This window comes from Seriola aureovittata, chromosome 9, assembly GCF_021018895.1.
Source record: "Seriola aureovittata isolate HTS-2021-v1 ecotype China chromosome 9, ASM2101889v1, whole genome shotgun sequence".
NCBI classification, from domain to species: domain Eukaryota; kingdom Metazoa; phylum Chordata; class Actinopteri; order Carangiformes; family Carangidae; genus Seriola; species Seriola aureovittata.
This window is the reverse complement of record NC_079372.1, coordinates 7,999,151-8,014,992: the sequence shown is the minus strand read 5'-3', so window position 1 is coordinate 8,014,992 and position 15,842 is coordinate 7,999,151. Positions and strand designations below refer to the sequence as shown.

General features: G+C 41.9%; 1 protein-coding gene across 6 annotated transcripts in view; it reads left to right on the top strand.

Moving 5' to 3' along the window:
• Positions 1 to 15,842, top strand: part of LOC130174505 (cyclin-dependent kinase 17-like) — a 36,905-nt gene continuing 21,063 nt past the window's right edge. Inside the window, exons 1-3 of one of the 6 annotated variants that reach the window (XM_056384350.1) lie at positions 1 to 289; positions 5,945 to 6,104; positions 8,740 to 8,904. In XM_056384350.1, coding sequence (XP_056240325.1) covers positions 5,975 to 6,104; positions 8,740 to 8,904 — 295 coding nt within the window. In that variant the 5' untranslated portion in view covers positions 1 to 289; positions 5,945 to 5,974. Of the gene's footprint in view, positions 290 to 5,944; positions 6,105 to 8,739; positions 8,905 to 14,310; positions 15,469 to 15,842 lie in introns of those variants that run through there. The other 5 variants (XM_056384351.1, XM_056384352.1, XM_056384354.1 and 2 more) reach the window with 5 other exon arrangements.

Genomic DNA, 15,842 nt, shown 5'->3' with positions numbered 1-15,842 from the left:
AGCAGCGATATGGCTGATCATCACCGGACGGGACGGTTCCGATTATAAGCGAAAGTAGAGACAAATAATGCACTATTATAGGCCAACTATGCAGTCATCAAGGCGCGGGGACATTGCGACACACCGTAAAACACAGGGATAAGAGTTATCCGACTGGGTATAGGCAAATCTGGTGTGTTTTACAGCAAAGTAGTTGGAGGAACTTGTCGCAGTGGATTCATCCCAGCGTGCTGCCAGGATTACCATACACAAGTGGAACAATAGTCTCCTGCAGCAGAAACACTAGCAGGTCAGTGGCAGCGGTGTTTTTGTTTGTTTATGTTGAACCCGTCTTCACCCCATGTTTTGATCCTGTAGCTAATGTCAATGCTGGGACAACAAGCCACGATAACCATGTTTGTCCTATCACCTGACATTGCAGGTGGAATTAATTTTTGAATCGTTAAAACGAAGGTATTTGGTGGTTTTGACTGGGTTAATATTGCGTTTGTGTGCGTCTATGTTTAAATTAATGTGGCCACAATCCGGATCACAGTGGGGATATCTAACTGACACCGTAGCAGATAAAAAAGGGTAAATAACGATAAGGGCACCTTATACCGACTCAATTGTAGCAACGTGCTTTAAATCTAACAGGATTCAAATATACCAGATGATATGAATGCGAATTTAAAACGTATAAATAGTCTCCGAGTTTATCCCAATCCTATTTCCATAGAGTTTCAGAGCCGGCCGGATGGCTGTGCAACTTTTTCTTTGCCCTGACTGACTCTCCTCCTCCCGGATACTTCCGTCAGGAAAACACGGGGAGAGAAGAACTGACCGAAAACGTAAAAGGCCTGTAAGGTTGAGGAATCTCTTTCTCAGTCAGGCCAGACACGAACCGCAGCGTATTTAGTTTGAGTCCCGTGATATTTATCGTCCGGCCGCTTGCTGCTCACTTATGTGCGCCCAGGCTGCAGTCATGTCGAGTTACATGGGATATTGTCAGGACTCTCGCTCGTCCGCAAATGTGACAGTCCAGTCCCTCGGTCCTGCAGTGTTGTCGATAACCTCGTGGATGTTTCCCGAAGGCAAGCCGTGTATTAACACCATAGCCTATAGGCTGAACAATTAATGCTAAAGCAAAAGCATGTCTATGAACAGTTAGTTTCTTAGCAGTGTGTTGGGGGTATCATTTAGCACTAAATTATTTAAGTCTATCTCAACGTGGGATGTCCAGATTGAGCATCATGCGCATCCGTCAATGCCTTTGCCCTTGTGTTGCACCCCAATCGAAACACCTAAATGATAATCCCAGACCAGAAGCCTAATAGTCCTGTGTTATTACAGTACACATTTTAAACCATATCTGTTTTATTATAATAATGACAACATTATTACAGTTTTGATAAGGACCTCGTTATACATTTTACAGTATTTGCAAACATCACACAGAATTCTATGACCTTTTTTCCGGGTGTTTTTTACCGATTGGGATTTCCTTCATGGTCTTAACTTTAGCCCAGTCTAATGTCCTGAAACCAGTGACTGTGCCGTTACATAGGATGCACCTGCAAATGTGTCCCCTGGTTTGAATGTCACCCAGTTATAGCTACACTATTCTGTGGTCAAAAAGTTTATTAACCAGGAAAGGGTCTCACTGAGATCCAAATCTTCCAGCCACTAATTATAATCATGCATAATGATTACTCAGTTATCGCGCATTATAATGTACCAACTTTGGGTGGAATCATATGATGATTATATAATGTCTTTCTAAAGTTTGTTTATCCAAAACAAATTGTATACAAAATAGAGCTGTCACTAGATCAGATTGTAACCACTAGTTATCGCGGCCAAAAGAATTCAGAAAACAATATTATGGCGATATCTATGAAAGAAAAACACGCTATCACTCATACTAAACTTGTGAGTTTTTTCTCTTTTTTGGCGAATGAATTAGACTGAAATACTTGTACAAAAATGTATAAAAAGAACATTTAAAATGGATAATGTAAAGGCAACCAGATTAAAACCCAATGCCTAACATCTGCCATCAGGAAATTAGTATATACATCAATACCAGTGCATCGTGACGCCCCTAAATATGGATGAAAAGTTTTGTTTGATGGAATATAGTAACAGAGCAGTAGAGCAGTAAAACACAGGCCATTATTGAACTAAAATCTTTTTATATGCAATTTTTTCATACATTTCCCATACCTGTAGTGGTAAAACGTCCATTTTTATATTGTGATATTGATTTCAGCCACATTATTCAACCCTAAGTGAAGTTATGGGAATATTCCTGCACTTTGTGTGACCTCTTTGAGCCAGATCTCTGCAAAATCGTAGCGGCAGACACTATTCTTATTATTCATTCATCTTCTTTCCATAATTTGCTCTTCTCATTGTACTGTGGAGATTTAGGTTAAGTGACAGAAGAGATACTGAGGAGGAGCCATTGGTTATCTGTTGGTTTAAATGTGTGCGTTTGTGTGGATATGTGTAGGATTCTGTAGTTGGGCAGATTTGTGCATTACTCATGCATCCTCAGGCTGCTGTGCCAAGCAGTGTTCGGAGTGCCACTGAGTGCCCGTTCCACTCTGCCACATTGTATGTGTGTGCATGCATGCGTATGATTCATGTTCCGCTGAATTACAGAAGAATGCTTGTTTGTTTTTGATGAAAAGGGGAGAAAGAGAGGTAGAGGAGGTAAGACAATATCTGGCTGAAACAAAATAATCCCTACAGGAGTGTGTTAAACATGCAGCTAGCTAATGTTGGTGTATGGCATGTGGATACTGTAGACTCCTGTAGGTCCTCAGGTCCATTCATTCTTTTGCCCCAAGAGGCATAACTGGCAGAGGGATCTCAGAGCCAGGCTCGAAAGAATTGCATGCTGCAATGTTGTGTGACATTCCAAGCACTGGAGGGCTGGAAGTTTTTTTTACTCTGTGTGTGTGTGTGTGTGTGTGTGTGTGTGTGTGTGTGTGTGTGCGCGTGTGTGTGTGCGTGTGTGTGTCCGTGTGCGCATGGGGGGGAGTGTAGAGTGGGGAGATAGAGAGATGAGAATTGTGAATTCTCAGCTTTTCGCCTCTCTCGGTTTCCTTTCTTCGTCTCTTCACCTCAGAGACAGAAACTGCGGTTTCAGCCTGGGCCTGTAACCTAGCAACCCAAATGGTGTGTGTCTTGAATAAATCAGACTGTGTTCCTCCTCTGTCCTCCTCAGGGGTGTGTCAGTTCACCTCACCTCTGTGCTACCACATCCATGCAACCACCCACACACATATGTGGAAACAGACAGCTCACAGACACGCAACAATAACTTAGTACAAAGTTGGAGAGGATCTTATTTCTTGTATCACCTTTCTATTAACCTTGTGAACTCCTCAACAGCACACTGTACTGGTTTCAAACAGAACTAAAACTTGTAAAGCTTGTAGTGGCTACGTAGGAGTGAGAGCGGCCTCCGTCATCTGGAGTGTGTCCCTCCATTTAGTGGGAGTTATGTATCAGAGCTGTTTGTGGTTTGCTGGGTGTCTGGTGAGTGTGGCCTGCACATGCTGCAGCCTGGAGCCGCATGTCTCGTCCCACTCACTGATGTGCCTCTGCCAACCTCTTCACATTGCCACGTCCATCTGCACCAGGCAGGACTCAACATCCAACGCACATTCATCATACTTTTTTTACACTTTTTTTTTTCTTTAGTTGACCAATACATATACAGTTCTAAAACACCCTGGAAATGTCTTACTCGATGTTTAAGTCTTCTACTAAATGTGACCTAGTTTAGTTTATTTGCACAAGATAAAGTTGAAGCAGGATAGCAAAGATTTAAACATAAGTTCATATTGCCTCACAACTTATATAGAATGTAATTAAAAGCAACTTTAATGGAGTTATAAGGCAGAAATGTTTGTGTTTTTCTGGCATTTCATGAGCAATTTTTAAAAAGAAAATGAAAAAGGTTTATAATTCAAATAGAATTTTATTAGTTTTATTTTTTCTTTAAAATATATGTTCTTATTTTGTGTAGCTGTTTACAGGACAGCCTACACCTTAGTTCATCATAGTATAATTAAAGTTGGAGATCTTACCTACATACATAATATACAGTGGCACCCTGAAGTGTTTCCCTCTATGAGCTGCTGGGTAATGAGATTCCCACTGCATTATTGTTTGGGCTAATTCAACAGAGATAAGATGAAGACTGTGAAATTAGTCTGTGTGTGTGTGTGTGCATGGATTGGGTGCAAGCGTAACTGTGTGTTAATGATAACACCAGTATGTATTTATCTGGGTAATAAGGAGTGCATTATATTATTGGCTATTCTCACTAATGTGAGTCATTTATTCCTGAAAATTCATGGATGACGGAGGCAAGGTTGCATGAGGAGAACCCAATCTACTTGTCGACACATGTTCACATCTTCTCTACTGAAGTCTGGGAAAACATGCAAATGAGGGGGGAGGGAGATTCGTTCCATACTGATAATCCATGGGTGACGGATGATATGAAATGAATGTGAGATGCTCTCCTTTCACTCTTTTGTTCCCTTCTTTAACTTTTTTTTTCATCTTGGAGGAACGCCTCTGGCTGAGGTGCAAACCGCATCCAACTGGGCTCATGTAAATTGGCAGAGGCAATGTTGTTAGCAATGGATACTCGCCTAAACGCATCTTCTAGTGAAATAAAGCCAGTCGTCCTGAATGAGGATCACTGGGTTTGAATTCCCTCAGAGCACTGGCTGTCTCTAATAGGCCTGAAAGACTGAGAGCCTGAAAGGATGAATGGCTTTTGTTGAAGCCTCCAAGGTTGGACACAAAGAGAAAGGCAGTGGGTGCCGTGTGTGTTTGTGTGTCAGTGTGTGTGTGTGTGTGTGTGTGTGTGTGTGTGTGTGTGTGCGCGCTAGTGCATGTCAGCTCCTGAGCCCTTATGGGTTAGATAGAAGGAGCAGGAAGTGGAAGAGAGACAGAAATATTCTGCCATAGCTGCCTCTACCTCCAGGCCGGTAAAGCAGAACACGACACACAAAGTGACTTCAACACACACTTATGCAAACACACGCACATACTGTACATACACACATAAACCAGATTTTAAATGTCTGCTGAGGGGCACTCAACACAACAATATATAACTTTGAAAGCTTACTGACGTCAAGAGGTATGCACACCATTGAATATGAAGAGCACTTTGCTGGAAAAATAATATGTGCTTTTCCCCTCATTTCTGTTAAGGACGGGATGCTTCTCTCTCTTGTTACCACATATATAGCAGTGCTGTGTTGGGTTGTTGTCACTTGACCCTAGCTTCGGTTGGACTATTGTAGAATCAATGTGTGTATAGATTATGAAGAACTTAATTCTTGTGTCATAATAATCTTGGCTGCCATTTTCGCATAAGAAAATACTGTAGATGTATACAGTAGTTTGTTTATGTCATTATTGATGGCTGATTGAAGAGCCAATGAAATATGTGTCAATCACAGCTTATCTGTTCTCGTCTGAAACCTCTGGGGAGCTGCACAGTCAGCCATTTACATGTTTTTTTGGACATTTTTTTTTGTTTGTTGCTCTCTTTCTCTCTCTGTCTCTGTCTTTCTCTCTCTCTCTCTCTTTCTCCCTCTCCCTCTCTCTCTCTGTGTGTCTCTCTGGGCTTGTCTCTCTCTCATTTTGTGTCTTTTATTCTGCAATGTTTGCACTTGGGATACATAACAATGAGAACACACGCTGCGTGAGCAAACACAATCATCGGGAGCCCAAAGAACTGTAGAAAATGCGCAGAGGCTGCACTGCAGTAGTTTCACTGTACAATGAAGATTAACGTGGCAGTGTGGATCTATCTGTCAATGGTTATAATGAGAACAATGTCCATGATTATGATGATTGGGATGCAGGTGGTGCTGATGATGATGGTGATAATGATGATGTTGGTGGTTGTCCCCCTCTTCCTCAGCCTGTGGGCCCCTGTGGTGTGGCTGAGAAGATGGACAGGATGAAGATAATCAAGCGGAGGCTGTCCATGTCTCTACGCAGCGCTCGGCCCGTTGATGACTCCCTGTCCGAACTGGCAGAACAGATGGCCTTGGACGAGCCAACCGCAGCCAGAGACAATGGTGAGACATGTGAACTAGTGCACTGACACGCAGGTATACACAAGCACCTCAGCAGATGCTGTCACACAAGCATACAGTATGAAAGAGGGCGCTCATTTCAAACTTCACGGCTCACATGCACCATGTTCATTGTATCTCCATCTGAATACAGTCACTCAGTTCATAACTGAAGAAACAGAAGTGAGCGGGGTAGGCACGGATGCGTTGTCATTATGACGAAGAGTATTTGTATCACCTCCATAACCCTCTTGGGAGTCACACAGTGATTAGTTTGAGTCCAGCATCTGTCAATGCTAGTGTTTTACCACACAGGAGCTGGAAAACCACATTATTAAAGAGCAGTTTCTTATGCGCTCCAACAGTTCATGACCTCAAGTCTTCATTTGGAGCTTTTTAGCAACACGAGGAAGCATTAACTGATTTAGTGGTTTACAAACGAGGGTGTACTTGTAGTCAAAATAGAGGTCGTAACCGATCATTGCAGGAGATGCATGAAACATTATGCAAAATTATGGCAGAGAATATTGCACTGTCCCCCGCACTTGGGTATCTTCAGTTTATATTGAAATACTCCCTAAAATAATAGCAACATTTCATAAACAGTATGTGGCCATTTTTCAAAATTTTTTGTGTGTTAATATGTATTGTATGCATTGCTCTCATGAAGCAATATAGACATGGAAACCCACACACATACCTGAGCTTTTCAGCCTACTGGAGCCAGCGTAACGATCATCATCTTCACCTCATCATCAGCTTTGTCACCATTGCTTCACTGTTCACTTTACTTCATTAGTTAATCTTCAAGGCTTACAGCAGTAGTATACTGGGAATGCATTTGAATTCACAAAGCTTTGTTTTGAATTCAGATACATTAATTTGTCTATTCACATGGGCAAAAGAGAGTGAGCAAAAAGCATTGTCATTCTTGAGTGCCATCTGGTGGCCATCTTCCAGGACTGCAGGTCCCATTCTTGAGAAATCAGAGATCTCACCTGACACAAACATTATGTGAGTGTGATCAGTCTTTGTGTGTGTTCACATCTTTATCTTGCTCTCAGGCAGAAACCGGGCCAGAACATAGACTGAGGGAGGTTGCCTGTGTCTCAGCAGACACTTTTTGTCTCAGAGAAAAAGAAAAAGAAAAGACAGACAGAAAGTGAGAATAAAAAAAAGTTTCACCGTCCAAATATAGCTGTGCTGTGTTTTAGGTTAGAGGTGTCGGCTGTCTTACAGTTTGGATGCAAGGAGTGTTGTTTGTTGTTGCTGTTATTCCAGCTACTGAGTTGCAACATCCACATCTTCACTTGATTAATTTCAATCTCTGCCATCTCTCTCCTCCTCCTCCTCCTATTTTTACTTCCCTGTATTTCGTCTTTAATAGCTCAAGCGCTGTGGAGTACATTTTCAGTGGGCGCAGGGAGCAAGGAAGAGAGTGGGACTGGGATGGAGGAAGTGATGTAGAGGATGAGGAGAGATACATTAAACTTTAACTAGTGCTATACATCTTTTACTTGTCATTTCTCTTGCCCTTTTCTCTTGCTGTTTCACCCTCCCGACCCCCACGTCTCTATACATCTTAGTCAGACTGTGCAAAAGAGTGGTAAAAACATCCCTCACATTTTTCAGAGTGCTAATTAGAAACGATGTTGAAGCTGGCGCTGCCCTCATATCTGTTCCTCCACTGTGTTCTTGGATGACTTGCTGGAGGTGAGAGACTGGAAGGGAATCATGTGAAGATTTTAGGGGAACATTAAGCCCTAATGCTTGGGGATCAGAGTGGAATTTTCACTACAATGTGTAGGAAATGAGGGATTATTTAAAAGATAGGAGATGTGACGTGTGGGCTGCCATCCACATTCTGCGAAAAGGATTCATTAATTCTAATGAATATAAAAGAAAGGTGACGATGCATGCATGCCAACAGGGTGTTCCCCACATTTGCAAGGGATGTGGTTATGGTATTTTGCTTTGAAAAAGCCATTTTGTTGTCCATAAACTTAACTTTGACCCACTGACTTGAATTTAATTAGCTGAATATCTATTCTAGCCCTTCCATCTGTGATTTGGTTACTCCCTTATCTCTGTGGCCTGTTTCCTCTTGATCAGTCTGTGACTCAACATATTTTCCACTATGCATGCCTCATGCCTTATACACTTTTCATGAGTATTGCTTTTACTCTGTGTCATGATGGTCCCTCTTCTAACATGAGTACAGCAGCTGTATGTATTCCCACCCTTTTATCTATCACTACTACATATTGTACTGTTCCTACATGTTCTACTACCTTTCTGTGTCTGGTCTCTGTGTGACCTTGTGTCATCTCTTTTCCTCTTTCTATTTTTCTCCTGTTCCCTCCTACAATTCCTGTCATCTGCCTGCTTCTATTTTGCTGCTTCTGTTCCCTCTCCTCTGCTATTCTTCAACCTTCATCTTTCACTCTCTCACTCTCTCTTTTTTCCTTGCCCTGCTTTTTCTTGTTTTGACCTCTTTCTCCTCTCACTTATTTGTCAACCTGCTGTCCTTCTGAGCTTTCTCTTCTCTTTCTCGCTTTCTCTGGACCTCTCTTTTTTTTTTTTTTACCCCTTCGTCTTCTCCCACTCCCTGGCTGTCCGTCTCCATCATGTGTCTCAGAGCCCATGGTGGTGTGCGCCATGCACCCTCCCGCCTCCCATAGTGCTCCCTCCTTCCTGCGTCAATACGCTGGTCATCTGGGCCGCACCGCCCTGCGCAGAGAACCAGGTGGGGGGCTGGAAAGAGACAGAGCGTACCTGAGCCTGCACAGAACTGGATCTCTGGGTACACACACACACACATACATTTAAACAGTGATGTATGAATGCAACCGTGAGCACACAAAAACCATACACTACGTATTAAGTGAACTGGTTCAATTCCAAATGTCTGTATATTGAGTTTGGAAAATTAAACCAAAGCCTGGAGCACATTATGCCAGAATTCAGCCAGAAATATTTATGCCAGAAGTCGGTCAAGGAGTCATTTAAAACAAACTAATGGTGGAAAATAACTAAGTCCATTAACTCAATTACTCTTCTTAATATTGAATGAATTTTGATTTGTTTGTACTGCACTTGAGTTCTTTGAGTCCATTTTGCCCCTCCTGCTTCTATACTTGAGGGATACTAGAACACCATCCATTCTGAACACTACTGCCACCTGTGGGTGGAAAAATCACACACACACTCACACACTCACACACACACAAACACACACTGTACTGCACTTGTGTGTGTGCGTGTACATATGTGGGTTTTCAGTGAGTGTAAAACTGTATCTACAAACACAACTTGGCTATCCTCCCAACATTTACTACGAATTTGGGAGGCTAAAACTCTAATGACCTTAATCCAACATACACAAACACACACATTCACATGTTCACATCACGCTCACAGATTCACTTTTTCCCTCTGTCTGTCTGCATTATGTAATGGAACGTGTGGTCCGTGGCTCTATGGATTCCAGTAATCTCATTTCCCACTGTGGCAGAATGGCTCATATCAGGAGCAGTGGGACAGAGTGAGGGAGTGAAAGCCAAGGATGGAGAAAAAAAGACCTGGATGCCGGATAGGTTTAGAATGATATGGAGCTTAGAAAACAGCAAGACATTTATTTATGGTGGACTGAGCGATAGAGAGGGAGAAATGAAAAGTACAGATGAAAGGAGGGAGTGACAGACAGAGTGTTCCACAATGGGTCCTTCAAGAGTCATATTAGCTTTGTACCCTGTATCCCCCGAGTCCTTGGCTGCATGAACTGGAGGTAGACCACAACGAGACTCCTTGCTTTCACTGAACTCTGGCTGACAAGAGAACTAGTCTTGTAACAGTAGCTCACAGGGAATATGATAAGAATGGATGATCCCTGTAAAGAAATAGTGACAGCAACATTAGAATGGGTATTGTTTGAAGACTTTCAGTACTACTGCTAATATGATCTCTGTGTCCAATATCAAAACAATACATTTTTGATTCCTTACTTTGACAAGTATGAAAATGTTTTTCTACAAAAACCTTTTTTCCATTTAACAAAAGAAGCCAAAGTTCTCAAATGTTAGATGTTGTTGAAACACACAAAAAGAACTGCACAAGAACTTTGCTTAAATACAACTCAAATACAATAGTCTATCTGATCACAGAATAAAGAAATTATAGTACAAATGTACTCAGACACTTGATGGCTTTCAGTGGTTGCTACCAAAAAAGTATTGATGCTCTATCCAGCCCTGCAGCAGCAGCAGCAACAGTGCCAGTACAACGATAAAAGGATGCAGCCATTGCTAAAAGGGAAGGAGTTAATGTCGCACATTAAACATGACAAATGTTAGAACATAAGAACGTACCAAAGCCGAGATTAAGGAAAAAATCTATATATATCATTGTGTTTGGGTTTGTTGATTACCATCACTAGATAGTTACATTTAAAATAGAGATAGAGAGCCTGACTGACACTGGATTTTACACAGTACTGTAATCAATAATCAGCAATCATATAATAATATTTTAAGTTAGAGTTAAGCATAAGGATCGGTTACATTTGTTCATTCAAGAATTGTGACCAAGACATTTTATAATCAGTCTAGTGGACTAACTTGGTTTTTGTGTACTCCTAATGGAGAAATACCAGTTATATGTAGAAATATGTGAACGTACCGGTCTTTAGCCCACAGTCTGTTGGTGTGGCTTCAAGTCCACAGCTGTCTCTGAGCTCAGAAAAGCCCTAAAAAGGACACAGCTTAACTCAGACCCTAGAATAGATGCTATTCTATTATTAAAATCTTGATAAGGTGTAGTTTGAAATGTTAAGAGCTACACTGTGTGAGTGTGCATGTGTATGTGTTTCCCACTGGTTGGTCTCGCTGACTCACTGTGCGCCACTCAGCAGTCAGAGCACGTCGCACCCTTTAATAGAGCGACATGATGATGCAATCTCTCTTTCCTGCTGCACTAAAGAGATTACCCACCCTTTCTCTCTCTCCTCTCTCTGTCTTTTTCTAACTTGGCTCTATCTGTCCATAGGAAAATTCAATTAAATGCATTTTTCATCTGTATAAGTGGCCTTGACTGCTGGGTTATGTGTGTATGTTCAGACGTGTTTGGCCGGTAGCCAGAGCCAGAGAGCTTTTACTGGTTTGTGATTCATCTGTTGCTAACTGGGCCAACAACCACTCCCACCACACTGTACTTACAGTCAGGAAAGACGAACACTGCACTCCTCGTTTTCACTTTTCACCACTACCTCATCTCTCTCTGCTGAGGATTAGTCGGCCTTCCTGTCTGTTTTACTGAGAGAGAGGACGCTGCTGAAAAGCTGCCTACTCTTCTCAAAACCTGTCGCAGGCTTCTATTTCTGATACTGTCACAGATGTCTCTTCTCCTTCTTTTCTCTCCTCAGTCTCTGTATCTATCTCTTTCTCACCACATACATAGAAATGCTATATTTAAACTCCAGATAAAACCAGAATGGGGAAAAAAGATGGAAAGCTTTTCAGAGCAGCCTTATCTCTCCCTGTGTATTGTACACCATGAGAGACCTTGTCTGTGCGAGGGATTTAATGTAATGCATTAACGCTGCATTAATCGCTGTAGCCCTCTCCCCCTCTCCCTACACTTTTAGCCATCCATTTGCTCTCACTAACTCTCTTCACTCCCAGTCTGGGTTTAATGAGAACAATGGAGTGGACTCCTTTTTATGTAGTTGGTCTTGTAAGCTTTTATGTGTGTTAGGGCGCCTTGCTTGAGGCTAAAGGAAGATGTTACTAAAGAATGCTGGTGGTTTTCAGAGCTATATAGGAAAGAGAGGAGGGGGCGAGGAGTTTGGGACCAGCACATACGGAGCTGGTAGCTTACAGTAGGCACTCTGGTCCCAGTAATTGAATAATAAGATTCCTTAGATGCAGATAAAAGGTTTAGAGGTAATTACTGCAGTCTAAATTCTCCCTCCCTCCAGCCCTGTGTGTGTTTCTCTTTGCGTGCATCCTCCTCAGGGATGTTATATGCACTTTGATTTTTATTGTCTCACTAGTCTGGAGTTGGACTGTGGTATTTATGGAGAACGAAAATGATAAAAACAGTATATTTTAATTGGAATTTCAAATGTAGCCAAGCAAACATGGCAATAAAGATGTTTAAAACATGGTGGCAATAAAACGTGACAGTGAAAAAGACCTTGAAGGGAGTGAGAGGCTGTGTGGCGGTGGCTGGAGAGCAAGAGAGAAATCTTTGGTATACAGTAGCACTGTGAATATAAAGAGACAGGGAGACAGTGATGAGTGAAGGGTTGATTGGGTGAGCTTTTGTCCTTGGTGTTTAAAACAGCCTGAAGCTCAAGGACGCGGCACTCTACATCAATATATGTCTGTCATTGCATTGTAAATGAGCATTATTCTTCATAGTCTTCAAATATTTATTTTAATAAACCTTCCACACCTAGCTAGTTTAAAAATGTTTTCAGATGTGTTAAGTGTACAGTATGCCAAGGATCTCACATATATACTTATCTAAGCCAATTATACCGTTACATCTAGGCTGCCAAGTATGGTTGTGTGTTTCTGTAAGCAGTCTTATAATTAGTGCATCATTATTGACATGTAGGGTGTTAGCCTCTCTTCGTGAGTGAGTTTTGTTAGTTAAGCCTACAAGACAACCTGATTATTGACATGAAGGGAGAGGTGAGGTTTTTCTCTTGCAGTAGCCGAACACATTTCAAGAGCAGTTTCTTTTTACAGTGTTAATCTTTGAGAAATTCATGAGGAAAAATGGCATTTAATACTTTATCTTGATGACATTTTTGGATGCAGCCATTCAAAGCATTTATGTTCTATCAACACTTTTTTTGATGTTAGTTTCTATGGTGGCAAGGTCCACCGTTCCATAGGAAATATAGAGGGAAATATGCATTCAGCTAACACATTGGTGGTGGTTGGATCCAAAATACACATCCACTGGATTATCTGTCTGTAAAATTTTCCACAGTTGAATGGTCCTCTGCCTTTTTTTTTAGAAAAATATGCTTCCATCGGGCAATGTTTCTGAAGATTCTACTGAATAAAAGACTCACACTTTAAAGATGAAATAGACATTGGAACCCCCTTATTCAGATTGTTCCCTTTAGTAAAAGTAGAAGAACAATACTGAAGAAATGGTCCATTGCAAGTATAAACTCCTGAAATTTAAATTTTTAAAGTGAAAATTCATCAGCAACAATTTAACTTAAACTATTAGAAGTAAAAGCAAACACTTCACAGAATAATTTAATAATGATTGCTTTTAAATAAATGTACCTGAGTAAAAAGCTTTATTAATCCCAAAGGGTTAATGCAAGTCGAGTGGTTATGTTAAAAAAGTTGTACAGTATTTTAACAGTCAATCTTCAGTAGTGACTGTAATAACAGGAATAACAACTGTAAAAAGTCCAACCAGTGAAGTCGTCGCAAAACGGCCCATTACTTCACACACTGAACCCCTCAGCGTTGTATTGCATCTAGAAAGAGATAACATTATTGTAGTAATGGGGCCTTGAAGCATGCTGGTTACACTACACACACACAGACTCTACTGCACGTTTCATTTGGATCTACACAAAGAAAACACAAGTATTTTCAAGTGCAGTAAAACATTCTAAAGCATGAACACTTGTTCATCCTGCTGAATAGTTTGTGATTTCTGTAAGGAATGTAATTGTACATAGTCTGTACGCTCTGCAGGTGCATCAGACAGAGCCATGTATGTGTGTAGACTTAATAGGTGGCATGTATAGGAGAGAGTGTGTGTATGTGTGTATGAGTTGAGCATGAATAATGTCCTATGCTTGAGGTCCATCGGGAAGGGTGGAAGAAGAAAGAGAAAGAGGAAGGTAGAGAGAGTATGAAGCTAGGGTGCCGGAGGCGTCACTCAGAAGCCTTAGGGTTTCAATTTCTGCGGTAGACAGTGATAGGGATGAGGAGGCAGAGGGTGGAGAGGAGGCACGGAGCAAGAGAGAGGGAGAGAGAGAGAGAGAGAAGGCGAATGAGATAGAGCAGTAGAGACGGATTGCAAGGAAGAGGCTGATCAGGCAGAAAACGTTGTCATCGGCTCCTGAATAGAACGAGAGGAGGACTGTACTGTATATTCAACACCATTTCTAGACCCAGACAGAGATAGGCAGAGTGAGGGAGGGAGGGATCGTGGCGGGAGGTGGGAGAGAGAGGGAGAGCGAGAGATTGGTATCACATGAGAGAGGGGAGAGTAATAGCAAGGTGAAGGGTGGAAGCAGGAGGAGTAACAATATTGAAAGCACTGATAGGGGTGCCAGAGGCAAGGAGGGAGCAATCGAGAGAGGGAGAGCGGTACAACAGCCTGAATAGTGTGGTGTGCTGAATAACAGTGGAAGAACAGGGAGGACAAAGGGAGGAGTTCTGACAGAGAAGGAGGAAAAGAGGACAAAAGAAGACAACACTGGGCTGTAAATGACAAAGTGACCAGAAAGAGAATGCACAAGGAAGGGCTGGAAGCCAAAGAGGTCAGATAGTTGAACACCAGACAGATGAAAGTGTTTTTCTACCTGGACAGAGCTGTAAGTTTGGGTGTCTGTACTTGTGCCTGTGTGTGTGTATGTGTTCGATGTGAATTATATAGAAGACAGAACACCTGTTATTTTTGAGATGATGGGGTGTAACAGTTTTCAGCTTGCGTGTGTTGGACCGTCTCTGCAGCATTTTGCCTACCTGCACAGTGTTTGACCTTCCTTAGTCAGCAAGCAGAGTGTGACTGCGGAGAGAAAAAGAGCAAGAAAGAGAGAGAGAGGGAGTGTCTACAGGAAAAACAGAGAGAGAGGGAGTGAGAGGGAGAGAGATAGAGAGAGAGAGTTAAAGTGGAGTAGTAGCCGAGGGAGTTGTTGCATTGTGATTAGTGTGCCTGTGCAGTCTGCACTGTCCTCCCAATGTAAGACCTGTGCTCTACTGCATGGGGTTCTCCTGGAGGTAAGGAGGCAGCCTAAAGCTACAGCTCCTAAAACCTGGGTCCCACCCAGACCGGTTGACTGGACACCAAGACTGAACTGAAATGGGCTCAACTCCTGGATTTTTTTTTAATTTTTTTTTTTTATATAGCTCTTCGTGAAATGTAATTTAGAATTTTTATACACACTTTCAGCTGTAAAACTTTGAGTCCTCTGGAACAATGGATATGTCAGGCAATCCCCAAGGGTGCTCTGCTCGTGCTCCCAGGGTGGGAGACGCTAAGTCTGGGGAGGCTAGAATGGGAGAGGGGACGAGAATGGGGGAGAGAGACACCCCGCTGAGGCTGTCACCTTTCCGTATGCTTCGGGTGCTGGACTCATGCCGTCCTCCAGGAAACCGTATTGGTGAGTCACATCACTGGCATCTTCATCATCAGGTTCATCTACATCCTGATCCTCCATTTCCTCAGATCCAGGTCCAAGAATATAGTGTTCAGATGACAGCAGTTTTTATAACAATATATAGAGTGTCTTAGATTTAGGTAAAATATTGTTCAGTAGATGACACTGAAATTAATCCTACTTAGTGCCATTTAAAGTCTTAAAATAGTTGTATTCCCATTGCATTAATGCATGTAGAAAGTCTGTATTTACTGATTTCACTGTATGGGAGATGAAATAAAGATCAAACAAGTGTCCTGAGGTTTTATTAATTACAAAGAATTATGCTAAGTAGCTTTCTCTCAGAATCTGCTGATCCTACAACTTTGAACATCTTA